At 43.5% G+C, this 15,998-nt stretch overlaps 1 protein-coding gene across 2 annotated transcripts in view; it reads right to left on the bottom strand.

Moving 5' to 3' along the window:
* ADTRP (androgen dependent TFPI regulating protein) overlaps window positions 1-15,998 on the bottom strand; it is a 39,961-nt gene that overhangs the window by 3,377 nt on the left and 20,586 nt on the right. For both annotated transcript variants that reach the window (XM_063451719.1, XM_063451720.1), the window contains one exon: window positions 7,020-7,135. In XM_063451719.1, coding sequence (XP_063307789.1) covers window positions 7,020-7,135 — 116 coding nt within the window. The remainder of the gene's footprint in view (window positions 1-7,019; window positions 7,136-15,998) is intronic.

Below are 15,998 nucleotides of genomic sequence, written 5' to 3'. Positions count from 1 at the left end.
GAAGAGGCTCTGGAAGAAGTTTAAAGTGTACCTGTCTAAAAAAGTAAAAAAACAGCAGCTGGCAGTATTTGGTTATGCTGGTTTAAATAAAGCTGTGGCTGTTGCCCTTACCCACTTAATATGGTGTTGCGTTACTTATTGGGAAAGGAAGGGTAACGGGATTTGGTGATCGAAGGAGTCAGCAGTCATGTAATGATTCCTGTCAGCAGCCTCTTGTATGAGATAAGAAAAGTATATCACACACAGACTGAAGAAATAAACAATTATATAATGATGCTACATATTTTTTTCGTAATATCTGTTTTTATGTACACAATTATTTTTAGATTCCAAATACGTTGGAGTATATTCGCTAAACTAGCATTTTAGTAAATGTTCATAATATTCTATACAATGGTCTCATTGTCCACAATGCTTCTCCCTTAGAAGCATTTGATTGGTCATTACTCAACCTGAACAAGGAAATTTGTACAAAAAGGAGCAGATTATCTTGACTGCAATTTAGAAAAGGTGGGAATTTGGCAGTTAGTGGGGGAATTTTGAAAAACCAATAAATGCATTGTTGAAAAGCATTAAAAGTACATGCATTGTATAACTAAGGCCAGGGGTAGGCAACCGTTGGCACTCTATATGCTGGTAGATGTAGTTTGCAACATCTGGAGTGGGGAAGGCCGTGAACCCTGAACTTAGATAATACCTTTAAGAAAATAGTTATGTAATTTGCCTATATTATTTTCATGTGAAAAAAAAGAATGTTTTAATCCATAAAACGTATATGAAAATGTATTACTAATAGCCTGATGTTAAAAATGTAAAATATACTATAAAATATATATTCAATAAATACAAACATGCAATTACAATATTCAGAGAGTGTGGGCAATTACCAAAATAATTAAAACCGAGATAAATGAGCAACCCAACACCTAAGAATAAAGCACATCAATGTGAAAACCCATAATATTTTGTAAAATATACAAACAATTAAATTGTAATGGCAGAAATGTCCTCATGAGCATGCATATCATATACCTCCTCATTAAACTGTCATGAAGTTTGCACGTATTGTGAAAGTCTGTTTTAGAATCCAATTCTTTTAGATTTATGATGTGTTTGTTTTATTGAAATTGCGTTCTTGCAAATAACGAGTATACAATGCAGCAAGCCATCATTTATATCTCATAGAATCTGGATACAGCTGCATTCTGATGATGTCATTTGTGTCTGTAAATGAGTAAGTTTACATTGGCAAAAAATGCAAAATGTCTAGATCTATAACATGATGCTAGCAGTCTTGTTTATAAGCTATTTCATCACAAAATCATCACATAATATATATCTATTGTAAATATCAAGCATAAAGTAATACAAAGACAAAAGTTAGAGCATTGTTTCACTAAATAGCATGTTGTGGAAGATTGAAGACCAAAATTGTAACCTCGAGAAAATATCTCCAATTCTGCTGAAACGGGCAACATTTACAAAATTTTTTATTGTGAATTGTTTGTATTGTCTTGTCAGTATACACTCATGGGAAAAAAGTACACCCTTCTGTGGATTCTGTGGTTTTACATAACAGGACATAATAGCAATCATCTGTTCCTTAGTAGGACTTAAAATTATGTAAATACAACACCAGATGAACAACAACATAGTCAGTCATTCATTATTTATTACTGGTATTTATAAAGCGCCATAATAATTAGTGGAGAACATACATTATACACAGACACATACAAGAGGTAGAGATAGCCCTGCCCATAACCTGATATGATATATAACACTGTGTTATGATTTATTCTTATAAAAACCATAAAGACAAAAAAGAATCCATGTGTAGAAAACGAAGTACACCTTATGATTCAATAAATTGTTGAATGACCTTCAGCAGCAATAACTTGAAGTAATCGTTTTCTGTATGACTTTATTGAGACAACATTGCTTCAGTTTATTGAGGACTGCTGGCATCTGTCTATACACAGCTCTCTTAAGATCCAGCCACAGCATTTCAATCGAGTTGAGCTCTGGGCTTTGACTGGGCCATTGTAACACCATGAGTCTTTTCTTTTTCAGTCATTCTGTTGTAGGTTTGCTGTCGTTCTTGTGATCATTGTCCTGCTGCATGACCCAATTTTGGTCAAGCTTTAGCTGTCAGGCAGATGGCTTCACATTTCACTCTGGAACACATTGGTATACAAAGGAGTTCATGGTTGACTCAATGACTGCAAGGTTCCCAGGTTCCGTGACTGCAAAACAAGCCCAAATCTTCACCTCTCCACCCAATTGCTTCACAGTTGGTATGAAATATTTGTGCTGATACACTGTGTTTGGAGCTGTGTATTGTGGCTAAACATCTCCACTTTGGTCTTGTCTGTCCAATGGACATTGTTCCAGAAGTTTTGTAGTTTGTTTAAATTGCAATATTGCAAACCTAAGCCGTGCTGCCATGTTGTCTTCAGAGGAGAGAAGAGGCTTTCCCCTGGCAACTCTTGCAAACAAACCATACTTGTTCAGTCTTTTTTTAATTTTACTGTCACAAACTTTAATATTTAACATGTTAACGGAGGCCTGTAGAGTCTGAGATGTAACTCTTGTTTTTTTTTTTTTTTTTAATTTAGGTGAGCTTTGCACACTCTGACCTTGGGGTTAATTTCTGTACGTCCACTTTTGGGAATATTGCCAACTGTCTTGAATGTTTTCCACTTTTGAATAATCATTCTCACTATAGAATGATGGACTTATATTTGTTTGGAAATGGCCTTATAACCATTCCCAGGTTGATGGGCAGCAACAATTGCTTCTCTAAGATCTTTGCTGATGTCTTTCTTCCTTGGAATTGTGTTAACACGAACATGCATGCACCAGAAGAGCAAACTACTAAAACTTCAGCTTTTATAGAGGCACTTGCTGAAGATCAATAAGTCAAGGGCAAATTTGTTGTTGTGGAGCTCCGTTATACACTCAGACACACCAACAATATGGAGCTCCAAGTAAAAGAGCAACGTTAGGACAAATGAGAGGGACAAAGGGTTTCGGGCCCAAAATAGGGTCTGTCCGTCCTAAATAGGGACACATAGGATGTATGGATAACACAACATGACATGTGTGAGCAAGATACACTTCAATTCGTCTTAGTACAATTAAAAGAGATATCTAAAAAAAAAAAGTAGTGTGTTTTTATAGAGGCTATCAGGTATTTTGTTGCTATGCTTCCTTAAGTATCAGTGTCTTGTATAATACCTCTAGTGTTGGTCAAACCCATAAACAACACTGTTTGCCAATTATAGAAGTGGCTATGGGGTGCAGTTTTAATCAAATTTGGACCCAAGTGCATGTTAACTACTAATTTATTATTTTAGTAAACCCTTTATGTGAAGGTTGTGAGGTTTCTGTCATGTTGTCTTTTTGAGAATCCCCACCTAATAATTTACATTTAAATCCTTAACCTAGCTCTGATAAACACTAGCTAGATTATCTTTTCCAATGCACTTAATTTACATCCGTGAGAACAAGGGAGGCAAGCAATAGACAGACTTGTGTGTACTTCTTAATTTATTGACGTCTCTTAGTCATCAATTATTCACAAAGAACCTGACGAAAAGTCTCTCATGGTTTCCTGCCAACAGGCATAACTGCCTTCCAAGTTTCTTAATAATATAAATGCAGAATAGCCTGTAACTCTAGCACAGCTTATTTACTACTAATATGTGCCTAGCTTGTTGCCTCTAACCTAGTATAGGACTGTGCAGAACCAGTAAGAATGCCACATAGAGTGATATTCCAGAATGCATACCTTACTAAGCAAAGTGCCCTACTAGACTCAGGAGCAGAAAAGCGTCTACTAAACTCGCTACTTAAAGCTCATGTTAATGCTAACTAACTTGTCTCCACCTAACTGTTTTTGCTACTGATATAAAGCTACGTACATTAACCTATAAAATGAAGCAGTTCCTCGGGGAGAATATGTAATTTTACGTTAAACTGTATTCTTGTATCTACTGTCAGTCATATATCTCCACTTCTTCTTTCTGTAAAGCTCACTCAATGCTTCAATACAAATAAAGATTGACAATAACATAAATGCAGGTAAATCAAGATACTATTTTTAAAAATGCCTTATTGGAAAGTAAATGTCAGTGGTTAACAATGTCCACCCTGTCTATGTTGTATGTTTAATTCCTGTGTAGAGTTCGCAAAAGTAAATTCAAAGAATATATTGAAAGGAATACTGGACAAGACAGGATTACTCACTATAGCATATCCCCCAACCATCCCAAATTCGACAAGGCAGTCCCAATTTTTGGGTCCTGTCCAGCCATCCCACCTTAGTTCCCTGGTGTCCTGCCTTTGGGGATTACATTCACTCTTAGCTGACCTGCCATTAACTCGGGTAGACCGCCCCATTTTGAGTGGGTCTTCACCTTTTGGGGAGGTTCTAATGACATTTACCTCCCTCCCACAAGCTTAACGATTCGCAGGACACCTGAGTTGGAAGATATGCTATAGTGAAAATTCAAAATTAATGTAAAGACCAATATTTCCAGAATGAAAACCTTTACAGCTTTGTTAGAAATGTTAGCTATGCTTCCACTTTTAGCTAATTTGGCCTTTAAAGTGAAACTCACTTTGAATCCTCCTTTAGTTCTCACTAGTTAATAACTCAATTATTATTATCAGCATTTTAGGCTGGTGTTGCAAAATGTTTTTAAAAATTTAGAATTATGTTTTCAAAAAGGTCTTATGACTTTATTAACTCCCCTCCCTCAATACAATTATGGTCAGTATTTCAACCCCACATAATGGCTTGACATGGATCCTTGGTGCATACTGGAAAGTTGTATTTGGTAAAAACAATTTTTTTCTAAAAATCCTGCAATATATCTGTCAGTTTCCTATTTTTCATATTTAATTTTGACTTTAAAAACATAACATTTTCACCACTTTAAAGGGACACTATAGGCACCCAGAAAACATAATCTCATTGAAACGTGGCCATAAAACAGTGTGGTACACGCAGGTACCTATTTCAGTGAGTAAATGCATAGAAAGGTTTGGGTAAGCAGATACCTAAATGATTAAATTAAGACATGCAGGTCTCCAATACAGAGTTAATACAATGGACTATTTGGAGTGTTCAGCTTTAGTCCCCTGTGAGGGGGTCATGTCACGTCAACCTTAGGTTCATCTAAGCGGCAGTCAGAGACCATGTGTGTAATACATTGTTAGCGAGCTGAGGTGTGTGTTACATCTTTCCAACCTTAGAGATAGCCGTGTTGAAAAGAAAGGCTCGTAGTTTATAGGTCACCACAGATTGTGATGTTACTCCTAAAACAGGTTACATAAGTACATTAACGAGTGTAACTAATGCTCACATGCTGTGGTGTCCAGGGGAAGGGAAAGCAAAAGTGAGAGAGAAGAGAGGAAGGGAAGTAAGAGAAAGAGAAGAGTAAGAAATAAAAAGGAGGGGGACGGAGAGGTGGGGGTGCTTAATATGTTTGTATATATGCGCCTGTCTATGAGGGTACAAAGGAGTGGGAGTGGGGGGTGATTGAGTATGTGTTAGCCTGCAGAGAGCTGATGTAGTGGGTACCCCAGCAACCACTGCGGTGTGAGGTCTCATATATCATTAGTCTAAATGCAATATCTTGATTGGTGTGTACTGCTATTCCTGTGAGTCAGATGTGGTTACGTGGGTAAAGGACGCTTGCTGTAAGGGTCCTGTCCATTTAATGCCCACCCTCTCGCCATCTGGGGTGTTACCTCTGGTTACCTCCCCGGACATGTCTCAATGGTTGGCAAGTCAGGGATCCTATGTGACACAAGCAGTACCGGAGGTCACTCCGGTTGTATTAATTCCTTTCCCCAAAACCCCTTGCCGCAGTGTCTTTGGACAAGAAGGGGGGGATTGTCTTCGAAGGATGTGTGTCACCATGTTCAGGCATGTGTATATCTCACGTTGCATAGGATTAGGTTAGTCAGGCCGTAGGCAGCCTTGACCAGTTCTTAAATGGTTTAATGGGTCGAGGAGAAGTCGTCCAGTCTGAGGTATGGTTAGTCTATGTCCCTCCCTAAGTTTACTAGGGACAGTCTCTTAGGAGTCATCTTCCTTATTGTATAAGGGCTTGGAAATTGGTCTTGTCAATGACGAGGATGCGTGTGTCCATGTTGTCCTGTATGTTTGTGACCTCCCCTCTGCCCGTAGGGAGAGTTCCTTTAGTGCTCGCAGCTCTTCAATTCATTGGTACCATAAACTCATGGGTGGGGGCATCTGTTTTCTTCAGTAAAGTGGAATCAAGTCTTTATCTACATTGAAGATTCTAATAGTTAAAGACTGTTTATAGGCTGAGGAGCTTGTTTTGGTATGATACAAAAGAAATGGTGCTGGTTCCAGTGAATACGTTTGTGGATGGTCGTCCAGTATGGCCCACAAAGTGTTTTTTTTACCTATTCCATGCCTCAGAGAAATATGTGAAACATTGAACTTAATGTACTATTTTTTATAAAGTGGCATAGCAGGGTATGGAAAATGTAATGTCAACCTTACAGGGGAACTGCCATTTTCCATGATTTTTAATATGATGTTTACTTATCCCTATATTTACCAAATATTTATTTGTGAAGTGTGAAAAATTGGTTTAAATATAAGAATCCATACACCATTATCCTGTAACTGGGATCCTCCACCTCAGCTCCCTGTCTATCATTGTTATAAACGTTGTCCTTGGACCTGGCAGTCACCATAGAGAAAACATACAGAGAAGAGAAGAAATGAAACCAATGTGTTTATGCCTTATTTACAATGTTTATTCTGGTTTTTGCCTTATCCGAACAGGATTATAATGCTATCTGCAAAATGTTATGTATAAATGAAAAACAAAATGGAACATTATGTGAGAGGTTTTCAATGTTGTATTCAATGGTGTAAATTCCAGAAAAGTGAGAGTCCCTTTAATAGTCCATATGACACCCTGCTAACACAACATATCCCAGATATGTATAAGAAGTAAATTACTACTTACCAACTTAAATAAGTTACGGAGCAAATTCCCAAGAAGGTAAGGCCATTTTTCTTTTCTGGATAACGATGAGGAGAGTTTAAAATTTCTAATACAGCAAGTGGAAACACAGCTGTGTGCTGGCAAAATAAACAAACATTTGCCTTGCTTTAGAGTCTGTTTAAACGTATAATAAAATGGGTTCCATCAACAGAGGAAACTGTATAAATCAAAGCAGAAATACTTTTTTATTGTGTATTATTATGACCCCTATTAATAAATATAAAGCCAACATATTCTGGATTATTAAAATTATCATCATTTATACAGTGCCAACATATTCCACGATGGTGCTTTACAATTATATAAAGAGCATATTAGAGATAATGTGGAATCTGATCAAACAAATTTACAGTCTATGTGGATTTGAGCTAGGTAGATGTATATAATATGGTGCCTTACCCAAGGACACTTACCTAGGTTTACCAGGTCTAAAGAGAGTCATAACCACTGCTCTAATCAGCTGAAATATGGGATATATCGGAGGTAAATAATACATACCATACACAATGAGAAACAAACTTAGGAAAATAAACACTGACCAATGACAAGGCCTATGCTCAAACAAACAGTCTAAAGTGTCTATCACAATTAAAGGGTCACACCACAGCCCAAAATAAAAATATAAATAGAAAATACTATTTAGTAGATACAGTTATAATCAAAATTATTCGACCTCCCGTTCACAATCAGGTTTATTGTCAAAATGTACAGACTTGTTTGCAATGAACAAATCAAACAAAAGCAATTGAAATAGCTCAACACAACCAATGCTTCCTCAAATTCAACTGAAAATGTAACGTATAATGACTTCTCCAGTCTCAAAATTATTCAAACCACTGAATAGAATCACTCACAACAGCACATATATGCAAAACAGGTGTTGTCTCGAGCACACCAAATGCAACTAATCAAGGACTTCATTAATTGCACCAGGTGTGCTTGAGTTGGAACACTTGAATTACCTGAACTGGTTAGGGGTTTGCTGAGTGTCATGTTTGGCTGCGTGTTAGAAATATGGCTATATAAGTCAGAGGCGTGCCCACAAAGTTAAAAGGAGACATCATTGCCCTTCACAAACAAGGCACAGAATACAAAAGATAACAAAGGCACTAAATGTTCCTAGAGACAAGGATGGAAGCATAGTTCACATTTCCAAGTTGAAGGAACAGTGGTTACACTACCTGGACGGGGGCAGAAAAAGGAAGCTCTCAGTGGCTGCAACCAGATTTTTGAGAAGGCAGGTTGTGAATAACCCTCAAGTGTCTGCAAAAGACCTGCAGTAAGACTTGGTGGCAACAGGCACTGAGGTTTCAGTGAGCACAGTAAGGCGCATACTAAACGCAGAAGGTTACCATGCCAGAACTCCAAGACGTACACCACTACTGACCCAAAAGCACAAGAAACAGTGGCTCCAATATCCCCAAAATCATATAAATAAGCCATAGAAGTTTTGGGATTCTGTTGTGTAGAGCATGAAACAAAACTGGAACTTTTTGGTCCAATGGATCAGCGCTATGTTTGGAGGAAGGAGAATAAAGCATATTGTGAGGTTCCTATGCTGACTAGCAAGATTTTCTTTTTTTTATACCGTTCCTTTAAATTCCAGTACCTGTTTTTCTCACCTCTAGTGGCCTCCCTAGCCACTGGTCACCTCCGACTCTCACCTGTACAACAAGAAATCAAGTTCTGCTATAAAAGGCCACACCCGACAAAGCAAGTGGCCTTGACATTGAAGTTTGATGACTACCTGCAGAACATCCAACTTACTTAAATCAACACTGGACTTTCATTTACTTTGTGGATATCTAATTAATCCTTCCTCGGATTTACTTATTTTCCAATCTACTTTGCCTCTATCACAAAGGAGCTACTACTATATAACCTCTTAACCAAAGAGACTGTACAACAACAATCCTATTTAAGTATTCATATCATTTCTGTCTGGTTCTGTTTAGCTGTTTTCTTTTATCCTGTTTTGGGGCATATTTCCTAAATCCTGTTTTCCTATTTCCCCTGTAGATAGAACCTATAATTACTCTTATAGGTTTTTCTTCTATTATATTTCCTATAACTACAATTATAGGATATCTAATAATTGACACATACAGGTGATACTCGAAAAATTAGAATATCGTGCACAAGTTCATTTATTTCAGTAATGCAACGTAAAAGGGGAAACTAATATATGAGATAGACGCATGTATGTACGTAGTGGGCATTGGATAGCATTCCCTTAATCCCCCATAAAACCATAACTTACCCCTTCAAATAACGACAGACAACTTCTTGGAGAAAAACAGGCCACAGCATTTATTAACACAACCAAATACTGTATAACTCCTTTTAACATATAAGAAATTATAATTATCATAAATTAACATAAACAATTTGCATTTAGTCATACAGTAACCAAAGAAACCGTCCTTGACAATCTAACTTCCCCAAGGCTCTCACCTCCCCCTCAGCATAATAAAAACATCTTCCTTTTCAGGGCTCCCCACCCACTCGGTGGGGCCCAACCATAATGCTCCCCACTGGTCGACTTACAACCCAGTGGGGACACGTCCAAGCTGGTACCTCCTCCAGGTTCACCATAAGAGACAGGGGGAGGATGAGACCCGACCATTATCCCCCTTTTTCATCTAATCTACCAAACCATCCCTTATTTGGCAAGGACACCCCCCGCTGTTTTAAGCCTAAAATCAGCGGGGGACCCCAAACAAACCAACCAGGGCCTGTTCCACCATCTCTCGAATGGCCAGATTAAATCGGTCGAGCCCGACCTCAGACAAATGAACCCCAACCGTCCGCAATCAATCTGCCGCCTCCTTCTCAAAACCTGATGAAATGGGCATCCCCCAAAACCCCTATAACGAACCGTGAAACCCAACGGTTGAACCCTTCGCGGCAGCACTCCAACGCACTCCAGATGTATGCTTGCCGCCAATAGTTCCTCGCCACAACCTCTGAACACACCATGCAAAAAAAAAATGGAAATTACATAAGTCCTGCTTCCCTATGCCCACCAAGTCTCCAAGCGGCACCGTCCCCAGGTCAGTACCCCCCCAGGGGGAATGACCAGAACCAATGACACCCCCCCGCTAGCAAGAGAACCTGACCACCTCTGGGAGGAGCCAGACCCACTTCATGTCCCCCCGGCGCTGAACCACCGAACCTCCACCGTCGAGTACTCAATCATCCGCCCCGAGAAGGAAAAAACAATCAACGGAGCAAAACAGCGTCCCGCACACTGGAACAAATGTCCTAGAGTCCCACCTTCCTATCCTCTGCACATCCCAATTCAACATACCCAGCCGAGAGGCCTCCGTCGCAGCGCCAATGCGGAAAGAATGACCGCCAAACAAATTGAAATGGGAGAGGAAGTTCCCCTCCTCGTATACCATGATTGGGACAGCCAGGTATGGCCGTACCGTGGACTCCCTGATCGCCCAGACCAGACAGGCGTCCAATCCTGGGACCGCGGCCAGCGGGACCCACCTGCCCCTGCAAAGGATGTCGGTCTTGTATGGGCGAGTCTTGAAGGACACCAGGTCCTGACCATCCCGGACATCCGCAAACAGAATCCTCCCCTACCGGCTGACCAGTTCGGACCCATCAGTAACCCAATCCTCATGGCCCCAAAGAAATGAAGAACGACGAGGCATTCCTCCGGGAGCACCTGGCACAATTGTGCCCATAGGGCCCCCAAAACCAGCCTCTTTCGATCCACAGAAACCGACCCCTGCATGGGTCCTACACCGCATGCCATACCAGAAACCCCGTGGCGACAGCCACCCAACCCTGGGACTTGTCAAAAGAGAAAAGGGAGGCCGAGAGCTGGCTAATCACCTGGACAACCCCGAGGTTGGCATGGTGAATAACGGCCCGATGGTCCTGTAGCTCCTGACCCCACAAATCCAATGCCACCACAATGGAAAAGCTCCAGGAAGGCAAGATTCCTGGTCAAGTCAGAGGCAGACCACGCCGCCGACCATGTCAGCACACCAGCACGATCCCAGAATCGCCCCAACCAGACAGAGTCAGCCGCGTCCGTATAGAGGGGCAAGTCCGAACTGGACACCTCCGGCGCCTGCCAAGATGACCTTCCAATATACTCTGTCAGGAAGAAAACCCAGACCTCCAGAGCCGGATAAAATACTGCGGTCCCGGTAGTAGCGGCCACCAGGCGCCTGCGGGGCAATTGCCCCATGGGCCTGATCCGGCAGTGGAAGATCAACCTCCCTAGCAAAGACTGCAGCTTGCACAGCTGCATCTTCCTCAGAACCCTGGCCATCACCACACCCTCTCAACCTTATCCTGCGGCAGCCAGCACTCCATGGCCACAGAGTCAATTTCGATACCCAAGGAGCTAAGGCACGTCACTGGGCCCCACTGTCTTATCGTGCTCCAAGAGGACCCCAAAGTTCCACCGAGTCGAGCAAGAGTCGACAAATCAGCGAAGGCCCACAGACAAAAGCCATCAAGGTAACGCAGCAACGAGCCAATCCTTGCCTCCTGCCACACCACCCACTCCAGGAAAGTGCTGACGCACTCATCGTAAAAGCAGGATATGAACAACCCATCGGAAAGCACGTATCCACATAATACCCAGGAGTTGATGACAATCCATATGAACTGGCAACAAGCGAAACGCGGCTCCGACCTCGGCCTTCGTTAGCAAAGCCACTGCCCCGACCATGCGTACTGCAGCATCGAAGAATGCCTAGGACGCCCGACATCTTTCACCAATACCCCTTAAGGGCAGGGCAAATGATGAACAGACGAAAATCCCCTGCCTCCCACTTGGGCACCAGGCCCAAGGGGGACCTGCAACTTGGGGAGCGACGGGGCCTCAACTGACCCCGCGAACCACCCCAAAGCTACCTCCCGCAGGAGCTTATCCAGCACCATCTGCGGGAAGTCAAATACAGACTTAGAAACAGAACATAGAATGTGACGGCAGATAAGGACCATTCGGCCCATCCAGTCAGCCCAATTTTCTAACCACTGACATTAGTCCCTGGACTTATCTTATAGGTAGGACAGCCCTACGCATATCCCACACCCACTTACACTCCTCTACTACTTCAGCCGAAAGGCTAGTCCACGCATCCACTACCCTTCCGTTAACGTAATACATCCGGGTATGATTGGGAAACCTTCGCCCCTCTAATTTAAGACTATGTATTCTTATTGCGGAAGTTTTACTTCTGTTAAACATAGTCTCCTCCCTACTGTATTGATTCCCTTTAAGTATTTAAATTGTCTATCACATATCCCCTGTCTCGACTTTCACCAATCTATACATACAAAGTTAATTTAACCTTTCCGTCAAGGTCCACACCGCCCCGAAGCCAGGCGCTCCGAGAAAGGGATCCCAAAGCCTCAGGTGACCCCCTCCAGCAGGAGCCCCATGGCCTGCCAATTCCAGTAGTGGTTGAGCCATGGGCGCATCGCGCTTACGAGCACTGGCGTCGCCGCCCTGTGCCCCCACGACCCTTTTTTTTCCCGTACTTACCCCTCTTGAACCAGCAGGAGGCAGAGTGAGCCCCCTCAACGATGGGAGAATTTGAGCTTAAAACAGCATGACCCACCCTACTTACATCGCCCGACGTTCAACTCCCTGCAACAACCTGGCCGTTGCTGCGAGGCCGCTGGGGCGGAGCCGCCCCCCCCCCCAGGAAAGTAGGACAAACCCCCTTTACGCGCTGCCGGGCGGGTTACGATGGAGAGCCAGGGGCCGAAGCCCATCTGATCCCATGCTACAGAGGGCAAAACCGCGAGGCGCTGATGAAATGTTTTTCATAGCACCACCAACCCAGGCCACCATAAGTATGACATGCAGCCCAAGTGGTGTCCTGGTAACAAAACAGCGCCACGCAGTGCAGCCCGCTCCCCAACCATGCTCTCAAAAATAGCAAACCCCAAACCCAATTCCCAATGTATTAGGAATTTCCCATAACGGAACTATACATCATCGCCGCCCGAGTCCTACCCCCCCTTGTGCCCCAAGGGAAGAGCATCCCCCCCCCAGGGCCAAAGGGGAATATCTTGCGCGAGTGCGCAGGGGAGAGGGGGGGCGCAGCTACCAATGAGGAAAAGGCCCAACTCCCCTCCAATTGCCGCGCTGAGGACCGAGCGCACTGCTCCCCAACCCACCGGTGGACGCACCGTCACACCAGGAGAGTACTACACTGAGCGCGGCTGATCGTTACTCTTTGATTATTTATTTATTTTTGTAAAAAAAAAATTCGTGTTTAGGTTTTAGAAAATTATTATTATTCATTTTATTTTTAATAAATAAACCCAACATGAACCAGCCTAGCACAGGCGCCCCAACCAGCGCAGGAAAACATGACTCACCTGACGGCACCCCAGGAACCGCTGGCGGCACCATAGAAGAGACAGCAACTTGAAAAGAGGAGTCCATCACCTGCAGCGCAGTTCCCATAGCAACTGGAGCTTCAAACGCCACCTGCTGGACGGATCTGGCAACTGCACCCAATGCCTGAAGCAGCAGTGGAGAGCTGAAGAGCCAACGCTCCAGGACAGGAGGCTGCCGAGACAGGTAAGGAGAGTGGGGGTGGGGGGAGGGGGAGAGGGGGGAGGGCAAAGAAGGTCAGCAAGGAGGAGGGGGGAGGACAATAAAGAAAGAGGTGGGAAAAAATAAAAAAGGGGGGAAGACAATAAAGAAAGAGAAGGAGCACAATAATAGAGGGGGGTCACAGTAATAATAAAGGGGGGCACACAATAATAAAGGGGAGGACAGTAATAATAAAAGGGGGGACACACTAATAATAGAGGGGAGGACAGTAATAATAAAGGGGAGGACAGTAATAATAAAGGGGGGGACACTAATAATAGAGGGGAGGACAGTAATAATAAAGGGGAGGACAGTAATAATAAAGGGGGGGACACACTAATAATAGAGGGGAGGGGGATGGAGGGACAGGGAGCACACACCGCCCGCGGACCCCGAGAGAGGGGAGGGGCAGGGAGCAAGTATAGCCCCTGAGGGGGATCCAGGACCCCTCCCCACCCGGCGGCAGCGGCCGAGAGCCACCCCGTACGCCCCGCAGGGGGCCCACTTACCACTGCCGGCCAAGAGGGGAGGACCCCGGGTGGCATCCCACACGCCGCCCGGGTCAATCGCCGAGTTTCCGCCCCCCCATTACCTCCAGGGGGGGGCGTGGTCCACAGCAGATGCCGCCGCCCGGACACCAGGGTCGGCGGAAGGACCGGGCGCGGAGACGGCCGTGCGCCACGTGGTCCAGGTGCGTGGCCCAGTTGAAGCCTCGGGCCCGGGCTGCAGATCCTATACCGGCCCCGAGGAGGAGAGTTGGGGCACACAGAGCCCAGAAAGGGAGAGAGCCACGAAGGGTGACCATGGAGGGAGACCCATGGAGGGAGTCCAGGGAGAGAGACACAGGCAGTGTGTCCATGGAACGTGCCACAGGGGGGACCAGACCGCTGGGGAGGGGAGCCTCACTGCCAGGCTGCTGGGGAAGGAGGAGGCCACCGTCTGCAGCAGCACCAGTACCAGCCCTGAGAGCACACAGGATGGCTGTAAAACCAGGATCCAGGATCCAGCATCCAGGGCCCCAGGCAGAAAATCCAGCAAGCCCAGCAACAGGAGGAGGCAGGAAAACTTGTTGCTGGCCCGGCTCCTAAGTGGCACTGAGGTCAGTCTAATCTGTTACCACCCACTTCCTCACATCTCACACTCCCCCATGTAGCATATAGCCAATCATACTTTATCCATCCCACACTCATACATGTGCCCCTGTCCGCTAAGCTGCGCACTCTCCCTGGGGCCTTTACATGCAAAGCCGTGATTTGTAATAAATGCGATGATTATGGCTTACAGCTCATGAAAATCCCAAATCCACAATCTCAGTAAATTAGAATATTACATGCAATCAATAAAATATTACATGCAATCAATAAAACAAGGAGTGTACATAGAACAATATCGGACCTCTGAAAAGTATAAGCATGCATATGGACTCAGTACTTGGTTTGGGCCCCTTTTGCAGCAATTACTGCCTCAATGCAGCGTGGCATGGAAGCTATCAGCCTGTGGCACTGCTGAGGTGTTATGGAAGACCATGATGCTTCAATAGCGGCCTTCAGCTCTTCTGCATTCTGCATTGTAGACAGCCACTAGAGGAGGAATTAACACTGCAAGGTAAATATTGCAGTTTATGAATACTGCAATAATTACACATTTGCAGGGTTAAGGGTAGTGGGAGTTGGCACCCCGACCACTCTAACGGGCAGAAGTGGTCTGGGTGCCTGGAGGGTCCCTTTAAGGAAAGGAATGTGTGAGGTATAGTCTCACTCCATATGATTAACCTCTCTCCTCTTTCATATAAGATATAGGGATAAAGGAGACCAATTGTTAAATCACTACAGGTTAAACTGAAGTTTTGAGGATTCGATTTGTAATGTTTGTGCCCACTGGAGGTTTAAGATATGTATATGCATTCATTTTATTGCCCCTGTCCCAATGCATTAAAGTAAATTGGGGTAACTCATTCTCATAACATTTCCTGCAAGTATGCTAACAGCTGTATTGTGGTTGGATAAAATTCTATCCAACCAGTTACATTGCACTGATGGATCAATTCATTGCACTTGTATATTATTAATCTCCCTCTTGTCACTAGATGAGAATTTCAGTACATTTTTCTTTTGTGATGCTGAATTTTATTTATTTTTATTTATTGCATATTTTAACCTCCTTTAGTGATCATCTGAGAAAGCTGAATTTTAGTACTAGTATTCTATATTTTACAGTTTTTGTTTTTACCATATGCTTTACTCTTTCCTTTTTCTTATACTATTTAGAGACAAGGGCTTTGCTAAGGTGAAAAAAATACCTAATAAGGTATTAAAGATTTGTGTCTCTTAAATTGGTTTATCATCATTTATTTTCCC

The sequence above is a fragment of the Pelobates fuscus genome, chromosome 4 (genome assembly GCF_036172605.1).
Source record: "Pelobates fuscus isolate aPelFus1 chromosome 4, aPelFus1.pri, whole genome shotgun sequence".
Classification (NCBI taxonomy): domain Eukaryota; kingdom Metazoa; phylum Chordata; class Amphibia; order Anura; family Pelobatidae; genus Pelobates; species Pelobates fuscus.
The sequence above is the reverse complement of the archived record's forward strand: the minus strand, read 5'-3'. Positions and strand labels throughout refer to the sequence as shown.